The sequence below is a fragment of the Crocuta crocuta genome, unplaced genomic scaffold, assembly GCF_008692635.1.
Source record: "Crocuta crocuta isolate KB4526 unplaced genomic scaffold, BGI_CrCroc_1.0 scaffold42, whole genome shotgun sequence".
NCBI classification, from domain to species: Eukaryota; Metazoa; Chordata; class Mammalia; order Carnivora; family Hyaenidae; genus Crocuta; species Crocuta crocuta.
This window is the reverse complement of record NW_027528744.1, coordinates 561,885-580,619: the sequence shown is the minus strand read 5'-3', so window position 1 is coordinate 580,619 and position 18,735 is coordinate 561,885. Positions and strand designations below refer to the sequence as shown.

The 18,735-nt window shown below is 37.7% G+C and overlaps 1 protein-coding gene across 1 annotated transcript in view; it reads right to left on the bottom strand.

Annotated features, from left to right (window-relative positions):
• Positions 1-18,735, bottom strand: part of KIAA0825 (KIAA0825 ortholog) — a 358,820-nt gene that overhangs the window by 180,514 nt on the left and 159,571 nt on the right. The window contains exons 18-20 of the mRNA XM_077755312.1: positions 15,371-15,530; positions 10,898-11,056; positions 9,017-9,111 (exon numbers count right to left, since the gene is read on the bottom strand). Coding sequence (XP_077611438.1) covers positions 9,017-9,111; positions 10,898-11,056; positions 15,371-15,530 — 414 coding nt within the window. The remainder of the gene's footprint in view (positions 1-9,016; positions 9,112-10,897; positions 11,057-15,370; positions 15,531-18,735) is intronic.

Below are 18,735 nucleotides of genomic sequence, written 5' to 3'. Positions count from 1 at the left end.
TCTGAAGAAAGAATCAATCAGAACATCTGCCTTAATGGGAATTCCCGAAAGGGATAAGGACGTAACTGGGGATTGGGGCAGAGGGAATAATCAATATCGGGGGGAAAACATCTAAAGACAATCACAATACGGAAGGGGCCTACTCAATGCCAAGAGAAACCAAGAACTCACACAAAGATAGACATGATATCATTTCAGAATGACGGGATGGAGGGGAGGTAGGGGGTATGATGACTGAAAGAAAAAAGCATCCATGGAGACAAAAAGGGGGAAAGGAATCCTTTCAGCATCGAATTTCTCATAGACAGCTTGAAATACAGGACGATACAATTTCTTTATAAAGTTAAACGTAAATGTACTACAAAATCCAGCATTCCCACTTGTAGGTATTATCCACATGAAATAAAAGCCTATGTTCACGTAAAAACCTGCACACAAATAGTTATAGAGACTACTCACAATCACTAAATATTGTGAATAATCCAAATGTCCCTTAACAGGTAAATGTATCAACAAACAATGGAACATTCACACAATGGGCTACTTACTCTTCAACAGTAAGAAGAGCAAAGAATTAGAGGAATCTCAAATGCATCATGCTGAGTAAAAGAGCCAGACTGAAAAAGTGACATGGTATATAATTCTATCACTAGACATTCCTGAAAGAAGAAAACCACAGGAACAGAGAACAGATTGGTGGTTGCCAGGGTATTGAGACAGGGGAGAAACTGACTATGGAGGGTAAGTGCAAGGGAATGTTTTAAAATGATCTTTTAAAAATTTTTATGTTTGCTTATTTTAGAGAGAGAGAGAGAGAGAGAGAGAGAGAGAAATAGAATGCAAGCACAGGAAGGAGCAGAGAGAGAGGGAGACAGAATCTGAAGCAGGCTCCAGGTTCTGAACTGTCAGCACAGAGTCCAATACAGGGCTTGAACTCCCAGTCCATAAGATGATGACCTGAGTCAAAGTCAGTTGCTAACTAACTGAGCCACCCAGATCCCCCCAAGTGATTTTGATAGTGATGATTGTTAAACAATTTCATGCATGTTTCAACTCAGAACTATACACCACTAGTGAATTTTGCTTTGTGTAAAAGTACACACACACATATAATATATATATATATATAAATCAATTTAAAAACAGAGGTTATACCATACGACATAAAAGCGACCAATGGAAGAGCTAAACTTAAATTTTATAGCAGAGCTTGAAGAGGAGAAGACAGGAGGAGGTAGTTTAGTTAAATTCTATATTTTTCACTGCAAGGAATCGGTAATAATAAGTTGATACATTTTTGACAATAACTGGTGTAGTAAATCCCTTAGATTTGTCGACTCAAAAAAATAAAAAGAGAAATGGCTTAAATAGTTACAACTGAGTGGGATTTCTGTGACTTGGGAACTGGGGGAGGGACTTTCTATTTCATATCTTCCTCTACCATGTGAAATAATGCATGTGTATGTATGTACTGCTTATAGTTTATTACAAAATAAATTTCAAAGTTTTATGAATACAAATATTCTGGATACAAAAACATCTTGATCCGATTTTTTTTTTTTTTTGCTAGATCTGCTATTTGGGGGAAAAATCAGATTTAAGGCTGCACCGTCAGGGTACACAAAGGTGAGAGTTTCATTATAAGAAAAGGAAGCACTATAGATATCCTAACTAGTTTCAAAGACAACACAACACAAAAGTACTGAAATAATAATATCACAAATGGTAATAAGGTGAACATTATTAGTTGTTCAGATTTGTTATACTACTTAATTATATTTAGCAAACATTTATGTCTTATAATTACATAATAATGAAAATATCTTCAAAGACATAATTTTCTGTTTTAACATTAGTGTAGCAAAATCAACAGAGATATTCTATGGTGACCAATAAGCCTAAAAACCAGTCAACGGCCTTTTCATCTTCAGCCAAAATAAATCAATGGGTCTATGACAGCTATTCTTAGATGAACCTATGCTAAAACTTTTTCTAGAAAAACATCACAGAGGGATTGGGGTCTGAACAGAATTTGACAGGGGAAAGACTTAAAGAAGAGTTATCAAAAAAAAAAAAGAATATACTTCATACACACAAGTTTTTAATAGCTTTTGATATATTGCAAGAACCCCAAAGTGCCAGTATGTGAATGAATAATTAGATAGGCGCAAATTCATTACAAAGTGAATTTTGGTTCAACTTGACAAGTGAAATATTCTCCCATGGCTGCTTTTGAGAAAATTATTATACCTTCCTTTCATCAAAATGTTGCCAATTCTGCGTTTCTGTCAATAGCATTTAACCTATTTATTTAGGTAGTCTGCTTTGTACTTCACTGAATTAATGCAGACTTTCATTTAAATCACATTCCTATTAATTTAGATAACGCATACACATATACTTTCGTGTACGAGAAAAGCACTCTTTGCATCCCCACTATGGTAGCATGGAGAAATGCACCATTCACATCTCTGCTACAGTTAGGATGGCGACCCTCACTGTCATTCCTCTGCATCTCCCACGTGCTCAGAGCATGTTTCCAAGTGGACTTTAGCCAGTGCCTGAGCATAACGGAGGAACTAATGCCTGCAGGACAGGAGACTCTTCTAGTGTGTGTGACCTTAGCTCACGGAGTCTCACTGGCCTTCTCAAAACCGTATAACTACCCTGCTATCTATGACTCTTTGTCTCCCACTCTCCTCCCCCCTCTTCTTCACAGCTATCAGATCAGCAACTTGGTCTGAAGGTTTATTTGCTTACCCACTCCACCCCGTATCCTTCACATGCAGCTCTCCCAGAAAACTTCCGCACCTCTATTTCCATCTGGCATCTGCTTAGAGGATTTAAACTGACACACTCAATCTGAAGAAAGGGTAAGCAGGGCTCCTCTCCACCTAAAGAATTATCTGGGCCACAGTGTCTTTAAAGAGAATGTGTGGCACCTAACTTTTATACAAATTAGCAATAGACTAAACTGAGCCTTCAGGCTTCTTTGGGAATGTCTTTCCTTTTTGGGGGGAAAGGGGCAGAAAGGGAGAGAGGGAGGGAGAGATGGGGGGGAGAGAGAGAGCGAGCGAATCTTAAGCAGCCTCCATACTCAGCAGGAAGCCTGACACAGGGCTTGATCCCACAACCTTGAGATAATGACCTAAACTGAAATCAATAGTTGGACACTTAACCTACTGAACCACCCAGGCACCCAAGGAATGTCTTTTATCTGTGCAATATATAATCTCTTCCTCAGCCTCTAGCCATAGTCTTTAACCTGGTCTTCACTTTTTTTGATTATCTTGTCCCTTGACTTCAGAGAAAAGTGGTGAAGAACATGGACATAAACCAGAATCTGGGCACCATCACTTAGAGCTCTGTGCCTATGGGCCTTAGTTTCCTTGTCAGGAAAACTATGGTAATATATAACCTTATAAGGCTATTTATAAGGTTATTGTAAGAATTTATAGTTAAATATATGTATACAATTCACTTCAGTTATGCCATCCAGGTGGCAAGTTGATATCCATGTTTGCTATCTTCATTATCTTCATTATCACCAGTAGATTTACAGTGAATATACAGCTAATTAAAAAAAATTAACCATAGGGTACAAACTTCCAGTTGTAAGATGAAGATTTAATGTATGGCAGAGCAATTATAGTTATGACCATGTTATATACTTGGAAGTTGCTTAGCAAGTAGATCTTCAATGTTCCTTCCACAGAAAGGATATGCCAACTATGTGATTGACAGAGGGGTTAGTTAACACTATGGTGGTAATCGTTTCACAATACATAACTGTATCAAATCAACACATGGTACACCTTAAACTTATATAATGTATCAAGTGTATCTCAATGAAGCTGGAGTAAAGAATCTCAATCAGGAATACGGTAGTCAATAAAGCACCAGATACAGTCTCAGAAGACTTCGTTTTGAGCTCCAGATGCCATTTATTACCTGTGACCTTGGGAATGTGATTCAATGTTTTGCAACCTCACCGGTATACCAGTCTCTTATTACATAGTTGTTGTGAGGGTCAGAGGAGAAGATGTGTGGGAAAGTACTTTATGCACCATAAAGGACAGTATATAGAAGTTACCAAACAGACAACAATACACAGGTACCAGTTTGTTGGGTCCATGTACAGAGGCCCTAACTCCTAGAAATCTTGAGGATCACAGTGTTAAATTATTATATCCTAAATATACTTTAGATGTGCTGCTTTGAGAGTTAAGAATGAGAGGGGAGCCTGCTCCCATTTGAAAACGCCACTGATGATGGGTAGAGAGCCAGTGTGTTGGAGGCCTTCTCTTTTGGGGGAAGGGGGAAGAAAAGTGTTTTTTATGTAGAGAGCTAGGGCATGAAAAATACACAGATTTGAATGCCACGGCATATGTAATGTATGTAATGGCTCAGAGGTGTGTATTTCTAAAATCAGCTTCCCCTTTTTTTAAACCCATCTCTCCATAACCAGGCAGCCTGCTGCTGCATCAGGAATTTACTGCTGTGAGCAACCATAAACATTGTGCTAATAGCAGCACTGCCCAAGGACGGACATGGCAGAGTGCAGTGTGCGCACTTAAAGGCCACAGACGATATTTTCTACTCTCTGCACACCACAGGGCACGCACATTATCATCTGACATAACGGGGAGGTACTTTAATAATTATTATTATTAAAAGCAAACAATCAACTCCACAAATCAACAGCTCTTTTAAAACAGGTTTTCTAATCTCCGTTTCCTCTCAGATGTATGGTTATTGTCCACCTGGAAAGGCCCCAAAGTGATAGCCAGAAATCTGCTACCACCACCCCTTCTGCTGTTCCTGCCGTCCTATTTAATTGTGTTTGCTCAACTCGAAGCCAAACTCATATGCAGTATATTTAGATGGTTAAAATAGCATAGCATTCCTCTGTATTCACAGATTATTTTCAACACCACAATTCTTGGGAATTAGTCTGGAATAAATAAGGTAAAGCAACATAAATTTGTTCCAGTGACAAAGAAAACAATATCAAAATGGCAATCTGGAGATTCGCCATGAATGAAGGGATATACAGTGTCCCTCCTGGTGAACTCTCCTGCAAATGCAATCACCGTCTCATTCGCTAGTCTGGATTTATTTTAAAGTGAGTGAGAAAGAAAGCAAGGAACTAATAGTAAGAAACTGATTCAAAAGATCAATGTACAATCACTGTACTTACTCTTACATAGCATTAAAGGTAGAGGTGTAGAACTGATATATATGTTGATTTTCTGAACCTCTGAGGAGCCTTTTTTCCCCCACAATAGCAAACTTTCTAAATTGAAAAACATCTATCATTAATACATATTCAGGATCCCTCTCTGAGGTTTCAGCTGCTACATTTTTTTTTCAAATGCGTTGAACACCGCAAATTTACAAAGGCTTGGTTAGATACTTCTGTCAGCTAACAAACCCTACCTTAAATTTTTCAACTTGTGTTTTTAGGGTTGTTTAACAAATAGAAACCCTATCACCCAAATGTCACAAGATTTCTGAATCGTGGAGTAAGGAATCGATTCTGTTGCTGAACAGGATATGACTTGAACTGGATTAATTAAAAATAAAGACCAGTGTTCCATGCTTTTACTTCACATAATAATAAAAACAGGCATTTTAAATATACAGAGCTTAACCAGATATTCAGCCCAATTTGGAAGAGGAGAGAACATCCAGGTCGCTTATTTTTTTTTTTCCCTTGAGATTTTCCATAGTGTATTTCTAGTATCTACATGACTATCAATTCAAACTCACATTTAGAGAACGCCAAATCTGTGCTCATCTGTCAGGGGCTGACTTTTCCCCTGTATTGTTATTCTTCATTTTTCTGTTAACTAATTCAACAAATATTACTCAAAATCTATTGTGTGTCTAATAGCCATTCTAGGTACTGAAGACACAGTTTGAGTAAAACAGGTAAGGTGCTATTATCATGGAGCTTATATTCTACCCCGGGGTGGGGGGTAAGATTAGGAGACAACAAACAGAACGAGTTCAGATAGTGCTAACTCAATTAAGAAAGCACAGAATAGAATGCGAGGGTGGCATGGAGGGTAACTTCAGATGGGAGATAAGGAAAAGCTTTTCTGAGAAGGTAACATGTACCCCAGATGGACAACACGGCAGCAACCATGTGAAAAGCTGAGGGAACTGCAAGTACAAAGACCCTGAAATGAGAAAGAGCTTGGAGAATCCCAACAATAGGAAGAAGACCATGAACTCAGAACACCATGAACCGGGGAAGTGTTTTGAGATGAGACCTGACAGTGAGCGGAGGGCACATCCCTACCAAGTTCTCAGGCAGTCACTTTAAGATTCGTTCTGCCTTAGGAATCAGCGCAGAACCAGCTGGTGAAACAAATACCAGTACCGTCTGTCACACAGATATGACTGGCACCACACATCTCCTTTCTCACGTGTCTGAACTGTCCCTCACATAGTCATCTCTTGAGTATCTCCTAAGTGACTCACCCTGCTTCTTGCCCATTTTCTCATTGTTTTCCAAAGCCATGATGGAAGTCTGATTGACTCCAGGCTTGGGGTCTTTAGAGAATAAGTCCATGAATGGTCTGCTTATGATATTGAATTTGAAGACAAGGCACAAAAGAATTTAGAAGGTGAATAGAAAGGATTCCCTTCTCCTCAACTTTTTTCGAATTTGTGCATTTGTGTTCACTCTTCTTTGTATCATTATGTCCTCAGATAATAACTGCAGTCTCCTATATATATTTACCTAAGTGCAGAGATATATTAGTATAAACATACTACCAATTCAAGACAGAAAAAGAGAACAAGTTTAATTGCTGAGTTTGAGAAAAAGAATTGAGCCTATTTCAGCTCAACTCCTGTAGGTAGTTCACAGTAGTATGTAAAAATGTCACTTTGTGGACATAGGATAACATTCATAACTCTCATTCTAAAGCTTAGTGTTCTGTAGTCACATTTTCAAATGCATATTTTCCAATAGCCATGTTGTCGAAAATTCAAGGCACTGTTTAAATAAATAAATCAGCATTTTCAAGTAAGTCCAAACAAAAAAGTGCCTTAGAACAAAAAACAGAAATCATTTCCTTACCTGGTCAATTAATCAAGTCTCATAAATAACATTCTTAAAATAAATGGGCAAATACTAAAAATGATTAAAACTCTCAGGTATCTTTCATCTTTCTAAGGTAGATCAATTATGCTCATTGCAGCTTGTCCTATGTAGTATTTGGAGTAGAATGCCTTTCATAGCATTCTTTAAAGTTCCAAGGTTCTTATTAAGGTGATGGTCTAGCTGTTTCTATTAAATATTCATGGCCCTTTTCCAAGAAAACTGTTTTGACCTGTTACTTCTGGCTAAATTTGTGGGAGTTCTATTTTCTCATTCTTACACATGCTATCTCAGGGAAATAGACTTTAATAGCTATGGTCCTAAATGAAGTTTATCTAAAATTGTTAAAACAAAAACAACAACATGCAATTTTGTTAAAAACACAAATTCACTTCAAAGTGAATATTATACATAGCAAATGCAGAAAGCTTTGAAGGATGGGTTGCCCCTAGAGCACCATTTAGTGGATTGGAAGCAACAATTCACAGCTTCAAACACTCAGTACGATAGAATGCAGTGAATCAGCACAAACTCAAAACTTTACAACAGCAGGGAAAACCTGACTTATCTTTCCTAGTTGGTTTCCAGACAGACATTTAACATCATGTAAACATCACACAACCATAGATTCAACAATAACCTGGTCTTCCCTCTACCACCCCCACCTCCCGTCTCCCAAGCAACTTTGGGAGATGACAGGAGCCACTCTGGGGGACTTGTACACGACCACAGTGCATTTCAAACTACTGCCTGCCAGGCGGTAAGCTTGCTGGGAGAAGGCTGTCCTTGATGGTAAAGCTAGGTCATTCAGTTTTGTCCATCATGGGTAGGAGAGCTTCCTTCAGGGGTGCAATATTAGCAATACCACTGTGACCACACATTTAAGCTACAGCTTTTACTGGCAATAAAGGTCCCTTTATAAACCTCCATTTAAGAAATTATGGGAAATACTGGTTATCGCCCCCTCCTGATATTTTCAAATATGCACCAGATTTGTCAAGGATGATTTGACAATTCTATTATGTCACTGTCATTGCCGTCAGGAAAAAATATCTATTTAATATTTGTATCCAGAAGATCTGGAAAAACATTCTACATCACAAAGATTCTATAGAAAATAATTATACTGAGCTATAAGCAAACAAATGATACTTGAAATTAAAATGTTGCACACATATGTAGCTTATGTGAAAATGTCACACTTGATAGAGAAATCCAACTTTTCAAGATTACACCTTACAGTTTTCACCGAAGACTTTAAAGTGTTTTAAAATCTATATTAATTGGTCCAACATAAAAGGAAATTATCATACTTTTCTGCAAAATAAATTACATGTGTAGGTTCCTAGGGTAAAATCACGTTATCATTTTATTAGACTGTCCTCAGGTGTGCATGTGTGTATGTGAGCGTGTGTTTACGTGTGTGTAAAATAATATGCAACTGAAGCTTTAGCAACAAAGTGCCAAAATTACTGGCTTCAAAGCAAAAAATTCAATCATGACAGTTTTACTTACATGTTTCCCCTGATTAGACTGGTTGATTCGGCTTGGCATTTTGTACGCATTCATTAAATTATTGTAAACAAATACATAGTATTATAATGACATTCAAGTTGGTAACTTTTGATGTGTACAATGTTGCACTATTATACACATTCAAAAATATTTCAAATTCACCCTAAAACCAACTAATTTCATCTCATAAAAAATTTTGTACTGCCTTTTGTAAATACTTACTATGGATAAACACCTTTTAGAAAGTATACTTGATCTACCTCCATATTTCTCTCTCTCTCTCACACACATATATATATATGATATATATAATATATGAAGGACATATATACATTTATATATATCCTTTTCCCCCAACCAGATCCCCCAAATCACAAATCTCATTACCTGTTTTTGAGCAGTACACTGAAGGTCATCTTATCCAGCCCCAGATAATTTGGCAGCAAGTTTGACCAATTCCAGCTCCATTTTGTGATGGCTGACTGTTGATAAATGGGAAGACGCTATTGTTAGTTATTAATCAGAGTTAATATGATCAGTAAATTAAAGCTCCAGCTGTGATAGACTAACTAAGAAGGAGGGGGGTCCAGAACAAGGACTTAGACAGATAGCATCAATCATGTCCACAGAAGAAGGTTTTTATTCCAATAAGACAGCAATTAATTTATAAATCCATTTGGGAATGTAGTCATTATTTATAAAAATATAAATCAATTTCTTGAGTCGTTATTCTTCCATGTGCTAATGGCATTTGCCCAACAAGTTTCTCTAAGAGGGTGACTCTTTTAAAACTGAAATAATCAGCAACTTTTTCATATATCAATTCAGGGTTTTTACTTTTTAGCATCCAGAGCTCTGATGTAAAAAACAAGCTTAGAAGTGCTAGGACTCAAATTACAAGACCCAGCTTAATTAGAGTGTAATATCAATGTTATTTTGGTTAAGAACGTGCTTTAAGGGGGAAATGAGGAGGAGCTGTGAATGTAAACAACATTGTTTTTTCTCATTTAATAGGTAATTTCACAACAGAGTAAAGAGGAAAAATTACTGTGAAAGATAATCTCATAATTCAGAACGGAATAAAACATGCCATTTATTTAAATAAAGTGGGGATAATTCAACAGCTACAATGATTATTTATGGTTTGGAGCCGTCTAATGTACAACATAGAGAAGCAGCCAATAAACTCAAACTTATACAAATGTATTTGGTTTTCACGTATTATAGATGCTTGTATTCCTTAAAACGAAATAGTTGTGCTAATAAGAGTCCAGGCCGATGCTTAAAATCCTCAAGAACTATGCCCTGTCACTTGCTGATTAATGGAGCACCACAATCCTGTCATAGAGCAGGAGAATTCTGCCCCGGGTTGTCAGCATTTGAAGGTCTTATTCTACTACAGTATTGATGAATGTAGACTAGGGTCGTAACAGGCATGGCAAAAATATTATCTGCATCCCGAATTAGGCCATTGTTTTAATTCTTATTTTCGTCAGAGCTCTAGGTCAAGCAATCCTTCTCTTCTGCCCCGTTAGTTCAAATCGTCTGTCAAAAGGCTTTTCCGTTTTTTATTCAGCAAAAGGACAAACAAAGCAAAGGCAACTTTAGACTTTAAATACTTTGGTATAAATAGGATCTTTTTCATGTAACGACTGAAGTGCGTAGCTTCAACAGTGGCGTAATCTGACGTTAGAAACGTGTGGTATTTATCACGTTGACTTTATTCCAAATATCCTGACTTAAACATCAGGAATATATTCAGGGTTATAAAAAGGGAAACTTACTTCATGCCACTAAAAATAGGAGCTCAAGGCTTTACTCATAAACTCTCATTTTCCTGGTAAATTAGATAAATTCATAAAAATGGCTAAGTGATCTTTGACTGTGTGGATTGGGGCTGCAGGTGGGCACAAGAGAGGGGAAAGACTGCTACGAAACGCCTGGTTTTTCGGGCCTTCTGTAGACACAGCCAAACAGATGTTCCCACTGCCCATGGTGAGCTGACATGGTCAAAAGTTAAATTACACAGACCAAACATATGAATCAGTTTGACAAGTAGAAGGTATAATAACTATTTCAAAGTCAATTCGTGTATATGACATAGATAAGAACAATGCCTTTTGCTTCCTAGCCAAAAAAAAAAAACACCTAGAAAAAAGGAAAAAAAGAAAGCTTATGAGTAAGTTTTCAGACACAAAGCACCTTTTATCTCTATATATGTAAAAAAAAAATCACACACTTAAGGTAAACTTACTATTTTCCACATACCTGATCTAACATGTTTTCACTAAACGCCTTGTACACATGGAAAGGGTTAAAGGCAGAAGGCTGATCTTCCACACTCCTCAAGGTCGTCTTTAAAGGTCTGACGGGTAATGGCTTTTCCTCTGAACCATTCATAGAAAACAGCTGTTCTTTTAAATATTCCTTCAAGGGGGAAAAAATTACAAGTCGTGACGGTGGGAAGCATATATTCTCTTTAAAAATACACTGATCAATATCCAAATCTACCCTTTCAGCACATTTGCTAGATTACAGTGTATTACTTGCCTCAGGACAGAATACATTTTCAGAAGAAACATAGTAGAATACCAATCAGCATTGCAATAAACCCATCAAAAACAGGTTCACCTAATATATAGGATAGATTAGAAAGCCATTTAACAAATTCTCACATAATGAATGTATGCTTGATATATCAGAATGTTGTTAATAGGCATTGTCTTGTCATTGGTTCATGTGTTAACATGTCTGGTTACCAAAACTTAACTCAGATGCATGATTACTCACAGTACAAGATTGCTCATTCATTCATTAAGTGTAGTTGTTATCTACTCAATGCTCAGCAGAGTGCTAAGTACTTGATATTTATTTCACTGCAAGCAATCTTACTCTATGTAGAATTAATTGTAATTCAAACTCCTAAATTCTATTTCCATGCTCTCGACTGAAAAATATCAAGGTTCAAAAGAAGCTCAACATACGTAAGTCTAACACCCCAACTGCCAGTGGCAGCCTGGGCAAAAAAGCCAATCTCCTACATTATATTTCATTTTCCATCCATAAATAAGGTGAATGATCCCAAACTATTTTATTAGACTTTTCCTAGAAGACAACAATTAAAATGACTTACAGTTTCCTATAAACTATCAAATAGTAGTGACTTACTAAGTCATTTAATACATAAAAGAATATAAATATTCTTCTGATTTTCAGTTTTTCTTCAAGAGTAGAACTAGGTTCTCAACGTTAGAGCTGAAAAGGATGTCAGAGGTCATTTGGAAAACCCTTGGTACCCAAAGTCTAGCGCCTAGACCATCCACATCAGCCTTTCTTGGGAACTTGTTAGAAAAACAGAATCGCAGGCCCCACACCAAATAGAATCTGACGGCTCGCAGGGTTTCCCAGGAGATTGGTAGGCACATGATAGTTTAAATAACTCTTCCCCACCCCACATTCAGCGATTGGCTCTGAAAGGTCGTGGGCTCAGCCTGAGGTTACACAGGAGTGAGTGGTAGAGAGTGAGTGAGAAGCCCCATCTTTGGTTTCAGTTCACTGTGCTTTTTCTTATGGCTCTTTAACTTCATGAGTAGCGAATGCCCACTGTACTCATCCTGGAAGGTAAACTTGAGTCCCTAAAACCGTAAAAATCACCACTTAACAATGATAATCATTTCTTAAACTTGCTCATTGTGGACCGCATCTCCTTAGATGAATGCTGTAACAAACACGCACAGAAACTCTTACTAAATTTTATTAGATAATAAAAGCACCAGAAAAGACTCTTATGCCTAGATTTAGATTTTTACACAGAAATAAATTTTCTCTGCATTGATTTCTGAACGTGAAATTTTTTAAAGGAATACAAGATTCTAATGAGAACAACTGCTTCGTTTCAGCTAATAGCAATCTGTCTCAACTGATTTCCCCTTACATTGCTGCATTTCGGCTTTTTTCGTTCCACAGTTCAAAAAAGATAAAGTGCTGTGTTGCAAGTTGTGAATACAATGGTGTTTCTCCCTTGTTAATTTCTCTGACCTCTCTGCTATCTTGACAATGGTCACTACCCCTTCTAAAAAACCTGATTTCGGGGCGCCTGGGTGGCTCAGTCGGTTAAGCGTCCGACTTGAGCTCAGGTCATGATCTCACAGTTTGTGGGTTCGAGCCCCGTGTCGGGCTCTGTGCTGACAGCTCAGAGCCTGGAGCCTGCTTCAGATGCTGTTTCTCCCTCTCTCTCTCTCTGACCTTCCCGTGCTCATGCTGCCTCTCTCTCTCTCTCTCTCAGAAATAAGTAAATCATTAAAAAAAATTTTTTTAAATAAAAATAAAAAACCTGATTTCCTGTGGTGTCACTTTAACCGGATTGACTACTAATCTAATGTACTTCTGTAGAAAAATATATTCTTCTTCGAACATCCTTTTTTGAACACTCTCCCAGTGCAGTTACATTAAAGCTTATTTCTCTACCCACCCTTTCTGCATTTTTCTCCACTGAGAGCTCTACCAGTCGCATGGCCTCAACTAATAACACTCACTGAGGCCACCAAAAACTATACTCACGGCCTCCCTCATCTTTGCTCATGGCCAGGTTCTTCAACTACCCACTGTACTTCTGTGCTAAGACATCTGACCCCCATCTCAAGGACAAACATTCTTAAACTCATTTCGTCTGATAACTGTGTCATTACTCCATGGTACACTCATTCTTCCTCGTACCCATGCCTGTACTGGTCAATGCTTCCGTATTTACGCTGCCTTTTGGAAGTGTATGAAGCAGTACACCTGAAAATGCTAAAGACTCATAACACTACTCAGCAAATGAACACATTTCAGGGTACAATTTCACCTACAGCATAACAATGCCTCAGTATAAAAGCAGACCGAAATATTAACACTAGGCGCCTAGTCAGCCTTGTGTCTTTACTGAGTTTGTTTTGCCTGACTTGTTTTAGTAGTCACAGGACAAAGGGCTCACTACTTTCTCTGGCTCGAGCCTCACCTCACAGCAGGCTTCTTCTTACCTTGCCGCGATATTTCTCATCACAGTACATCAACAAGTATGTGGCTTGTCACCCCATATGATAAACACTGCCCTGACAGTAAGTTTCTTCAGTTGTAAGTAAAGAAAAATCCTCTGAACTTAATGGATCAAAATGAGGCAGTGCCCCCTGTGAAGAGCCTTATATACATCAGGTCTCACGGCACACCTGGTCAGAGCCATTGCCTCAAAGGTCCATCAGCTCTACGAGGGAAAAACAGCCTTTCAAGTGATTTCCTGAATATGACAGGTGGCTGACAGCCAGTAAATATCCAACTCAATTTCTCTGATTGGTGATTACTGATCTTTTACATGCTAAGGGCTTTTAAAAAGTGGACTGGTCTGTCAGTTTGGCAATCTATACCAGCCATGACTGGTCTCAGAACTCTTACAACCCCACTTTCCTAAAAATCCAAGGGTAATCCTACTGCAACATCTGTTCCTTTATAATCATCATGGTTACTTAAGCCAATCTGAGTGGCCACGTGGACCTGCCACTGAAGACCATGACTTCACAGTGGTGGTCTTTCCATTCGCCAAGGCCAGAAACACCTGAGTTCCCCACAAAGAATCCCGAAACAAATTATGAGGGATCATTAGCAAGTGTGAATAGGTAGTAGGTAGCTAACGATTAGATTATATACTGAGCTCAGGTGCCTCAGAGACTGGATCATGTCTCGTGGCAACAAATCCTTCCCCTCCTTCTCAGGCGATCATTGAATGCACTATTATATCACCTGTTTATAGGTTGCCTGCTTGATTAGCTCCAGGAAAGCCAGGAAACAAAATTTACTTGAAGTAACTTTCAGATAGATGGTAGCAGGAAGAACATTTATATAACTGGGTTGTAAAATGCTGTGGTAGAATTTAATTCACTCCTTGGAAATTTATGGTTTTTAAGGCCTACATCATTGAGATAAAACACTATAGCTTCATATTATTCATATTATAGAATTCTTAGTATTTCCAAAAATACGTGCATGCATTTGTAAATATAAATATAATTCTAATTCACATTAGATGTCACATTCTAATTCAGATACAAATGCTCAGATTAAAAACCTGATCAAGTTGGCAAACTTGTATTGTTTCAAGGCAGTAACCGAGATACCTGCTCTTTACATTCTTGTTCAAACAGCCAGAAATATGCAAGGTCAGAGGCTTAACCCAGCAGAGAGGTAGACAAGCATGACATTGGCTCTAATCAGTGTCCGTGCATTAATGCATTTTCTTGGGTTAATCTAGCTGCTCCCAAGTATGGCTCAATATTCTTCCGAAATTTTCTCATTATGTAAGAAACCTACAACTTCACCAAGACAAGTATGACGTCTATAGGAGAAGAAGTACATCTCCCTGAGGAAAACTCATCATTCACCAACAGCAGATTTTAACATCAGCTTAACAGTCACAAACACACAATTCCCAAACTACACGTCTAGTCTATACAATTCAGAACTGCACAGAGTTTATGAGCCGTGTTATTGTTTAAACGATATAAATAAAACCTACATTGTTTCGGGGAAGCTTCTGCTGTACAAATGCAGAACAGCCGGGGCTGAATAGATTCTATTAATAATGCAATATTGAGTTTGGTATTGACTTTAAGAAGTATTATCACCTCCTTGACTAACCCTTAGCTGCCAGCAGACGCTGCCTCAGGCCAGTACACACCTAATTGCTCGGTAAAAAGGCCGTTTCCCTACCTCATTGAGCCGCATGATGTGATAAATTTGCCGCAGGTACTCGCTGCCACCTGGTTTGTGGCAGATATCCAGGACCATCATGTTTATTTTCTGCTCAGTCGGTTCAAGAGCACTATCTCCTTCTTCTAAGGCTGTGCTTCTCTCCGCTGTCATAAATGCACTAAACACAAAGAAAGCATATAAGTATCAGTGGTGAAGAATTGTAAAGATGGAAAATAATCAAAGAGATTGAGTGTGGAGAGTCGACGTAAATCTTATATTCAAAGCACCATAAAGACTCCTGAAATAGGTAAGCCTTCCCAAACCACCCCTGCTCATAGAAACAGCGCCTCAGGACTAAGCACCTGAAAGCATTTTTAAAAATTGAATGGTTTCTTTTAAAACACTTCTTTATTGCATTTATACTCCTATCTATAAAACATTTTCCCATTACTGCAATTGTTGAAATTGCTATAATCATGGGATGAAAACAAAACATTTCTTTTTAAGAACATGTAAGAAATAATTTGTATTTTCTCTTTGAGGATAAAAAGTATCTTTGATGCCAGAAATAGCTTTGGTGTTCTGTCTTTTGTAGACTCCTCTTTACACCTGTCTTAGAACACATTAAAGAATAATTAAAGTGTCAAAAGGGGGAGCCTGTTATACTAAATATAGGCTGGGTGCTTCCTGGAAGTGTGCTTACCACTGGGTATTTTAAATTGGCCCTTTGACACTTGTTGCATTTGAGAAATCTACGGCCCCTCTCCTGTTTCTTCTTGCTAAGGACACCTAGCAAAAGTCACTGCCCTGAATATTCTTCCAGGGAAAGGGTCTAGTAAAACCACACCAGGAATATGCAAGTTTTATTTGTGAACACTTCTAAGGACACATCTGCTTGTTACTGTTTTTGAACATTATTTACATAGTAATGATGAATGACATAATTTAAAAAATTCTCGAGCTATACCAGTGCGAAAGAACTCATGATATTCAACATACGTCATGTATACCCCATTCCTGCTTTTCTTACTACATTTGATATCAGGATCATGTTAGGATTTGCAATCTAAGTATTCTTAAGAAAATGCATGGTTTTTCATGTTTCTCAGACTAAATGAAATTTACTGTGGTGTAATCAGCTCTATACTGCAGTTCATTACTGAGATTTTGCCATGATTATAAAATTAGTTCTGCTAAGAGTCAGCGCCGCTGACCTGAAGACTGAACCAAATGATACCCAGCTGCTGGACATTAACTTTTATATTGCTTCCACATGTAGCTTCAAAAATCTTTCTTAAAAAAAAAAAAAGAACTTTACAATTGTATAAGGCTTGCTAAAAATTAAGCAAATTCTACTCCTGGAGATATTCATTAGCTACAGTAAATTTTTAGTAAACAGACAAAAAAGATTCTGTTGCAGTAAAAGGAGTTTGTAAATATCCTCTGGAAGCTGTACACAGGTTGCCAGCAAAATTTCTTGTCAGGTTTTGTTGAGGTTGACATTGAAAAAGTTGAGGCCCTCTTACAAAAGAGTGTCTCGGTGTCAGCCCCTGAATCGTATCCTTTCCTGTCCATCACTGTGCAGGTGAAGCAAATGATTGGATTCAGTCAATGCTATGATTAATGAGTTCCTCTCTGGATTTGGGACTGCCTATCAATCATGTCATTAGGGAGAATGTGCCCTGAAAGAGGCAGACCTTAGCCAAGGAATAACTGCATTAATCTTAATCTGTATATGCACCCAGCCAGCCAAGTCAGGGTCACCATGATGAAAAACAATAATCTTCAACTCGACAAATTACTTTGCAAAGACAGACATTTCTTTACTTTTTGGGCTGTGTGTTCTCCAGAATCTAAGTTGACTGTTTACAGCTTGAGTGTTACCACAAAGTGAAGGTTATTTTAATGAATAGTAATGCTTTCAGGCAGCGTGCAAGACAAGCAATGCCTCCAGCTACCACCTTTCCACTGCAGATATTTTCCCAATTTCCATAAAATCAAAATTAAATCTGAATGCAAGTGAAAGAGATCTAGCTAAATGGTATCGCGTAGTTCCAAGATGATCTTCATGGGAAATGAACACTTCATTTAGTTTAACAGAAGAATTATTTCAGTTTCAATGGTTACATTCTCAAACTTAAAATAGTTATGATAAAGCCAAGGCAACCCTCTATCTATACACAGACATCATGGTCTAAAATGCATTTTCCTACTGGTAGAGAGCTATAAACAAACTGATCATCAATCATCAATTTGTGAGATGTGTAGAGGGGGAAGTTCACTTGTAGAACAGATAATCAACCTGAAATCAAAGTCAAGAAGTACCATCCTATAGCGCCCAAATCCTGTAAGAAGTGACCTAATGTGACTTAGTAAGTCAAATTTAACTTTTTCAAATAAATATAAAAACTAACCTTAAATCTGAATTCTTATATACTGATATTTGAGAAATTGAGGAAGACATAGCATTTGCTTATTATATGCTTCCATAACATACATGCGGGAACTTTGAGGACTGTAAAACATTTTTAAAAATCAGCAAGTCTCCATTTCGGATACATGTTCCAACAAGTAGCTAATCAGCCAAATATTAGCTTGACAGCTCCCTATTTAGGAGGTATCACAATGCAGTGGTGCTGTTAATAATTTAAACCAACTTCTAATGAAAAAATATTGTTTATGAATTCCTATGTGGCCCCAGGTACATTACTGAGACATTACTTTAAACCGACCCTATTGAAAGAGGGACTCCTAAATTAGAAGTATTAGAAATTTAACTTTATAATCAGATCCACTATTACTATTTTTTTTTCTCTCCTTTTCAACCACTGTCATGGATAATGACATCTGGCCTTAATCTTTCAGTCATTGAATTAAAGCCTGTAAACTGGGATTGAATACAAATGTAAAGATTAAGAAAGTTGCTTTCAGGGGCACCTCGGTAACTCAGTCGGTTAAGCATCTGACTTTGGCTCAGGACATGATCTCAGAGTTTGAGAGTTCCATCCCCATGTCGGGCTCTGTGCTGATAGCTCAGAGGCTGGACCCTGCTTTGGATTCTGTGTCTCCCTCTCTGTCACTCCCCTGCTCATGCTGTTTCTGCTTTCTCTCACGAATAAACAGACATTTTTAAAATATTAAGAAAGTTGCTTTCAGAGATATTAAGCATTTGCCTGACTATGATTGTTATTCATACCCACAGGACACACCAGAAGTAAGTTTCTAGAAGTCTCTATGACAAGACCAGGAAAATCATGATTCCCTACATTTTTTTCAATTGGATCAATGTGAAGTCTTAAAGATTAATACAAACCAGTAAAGTTTTAGTGCAATGTATTTTAGTAGGGTTTATAAATAACAAATACTTGCTAGTTCTAAGCTTG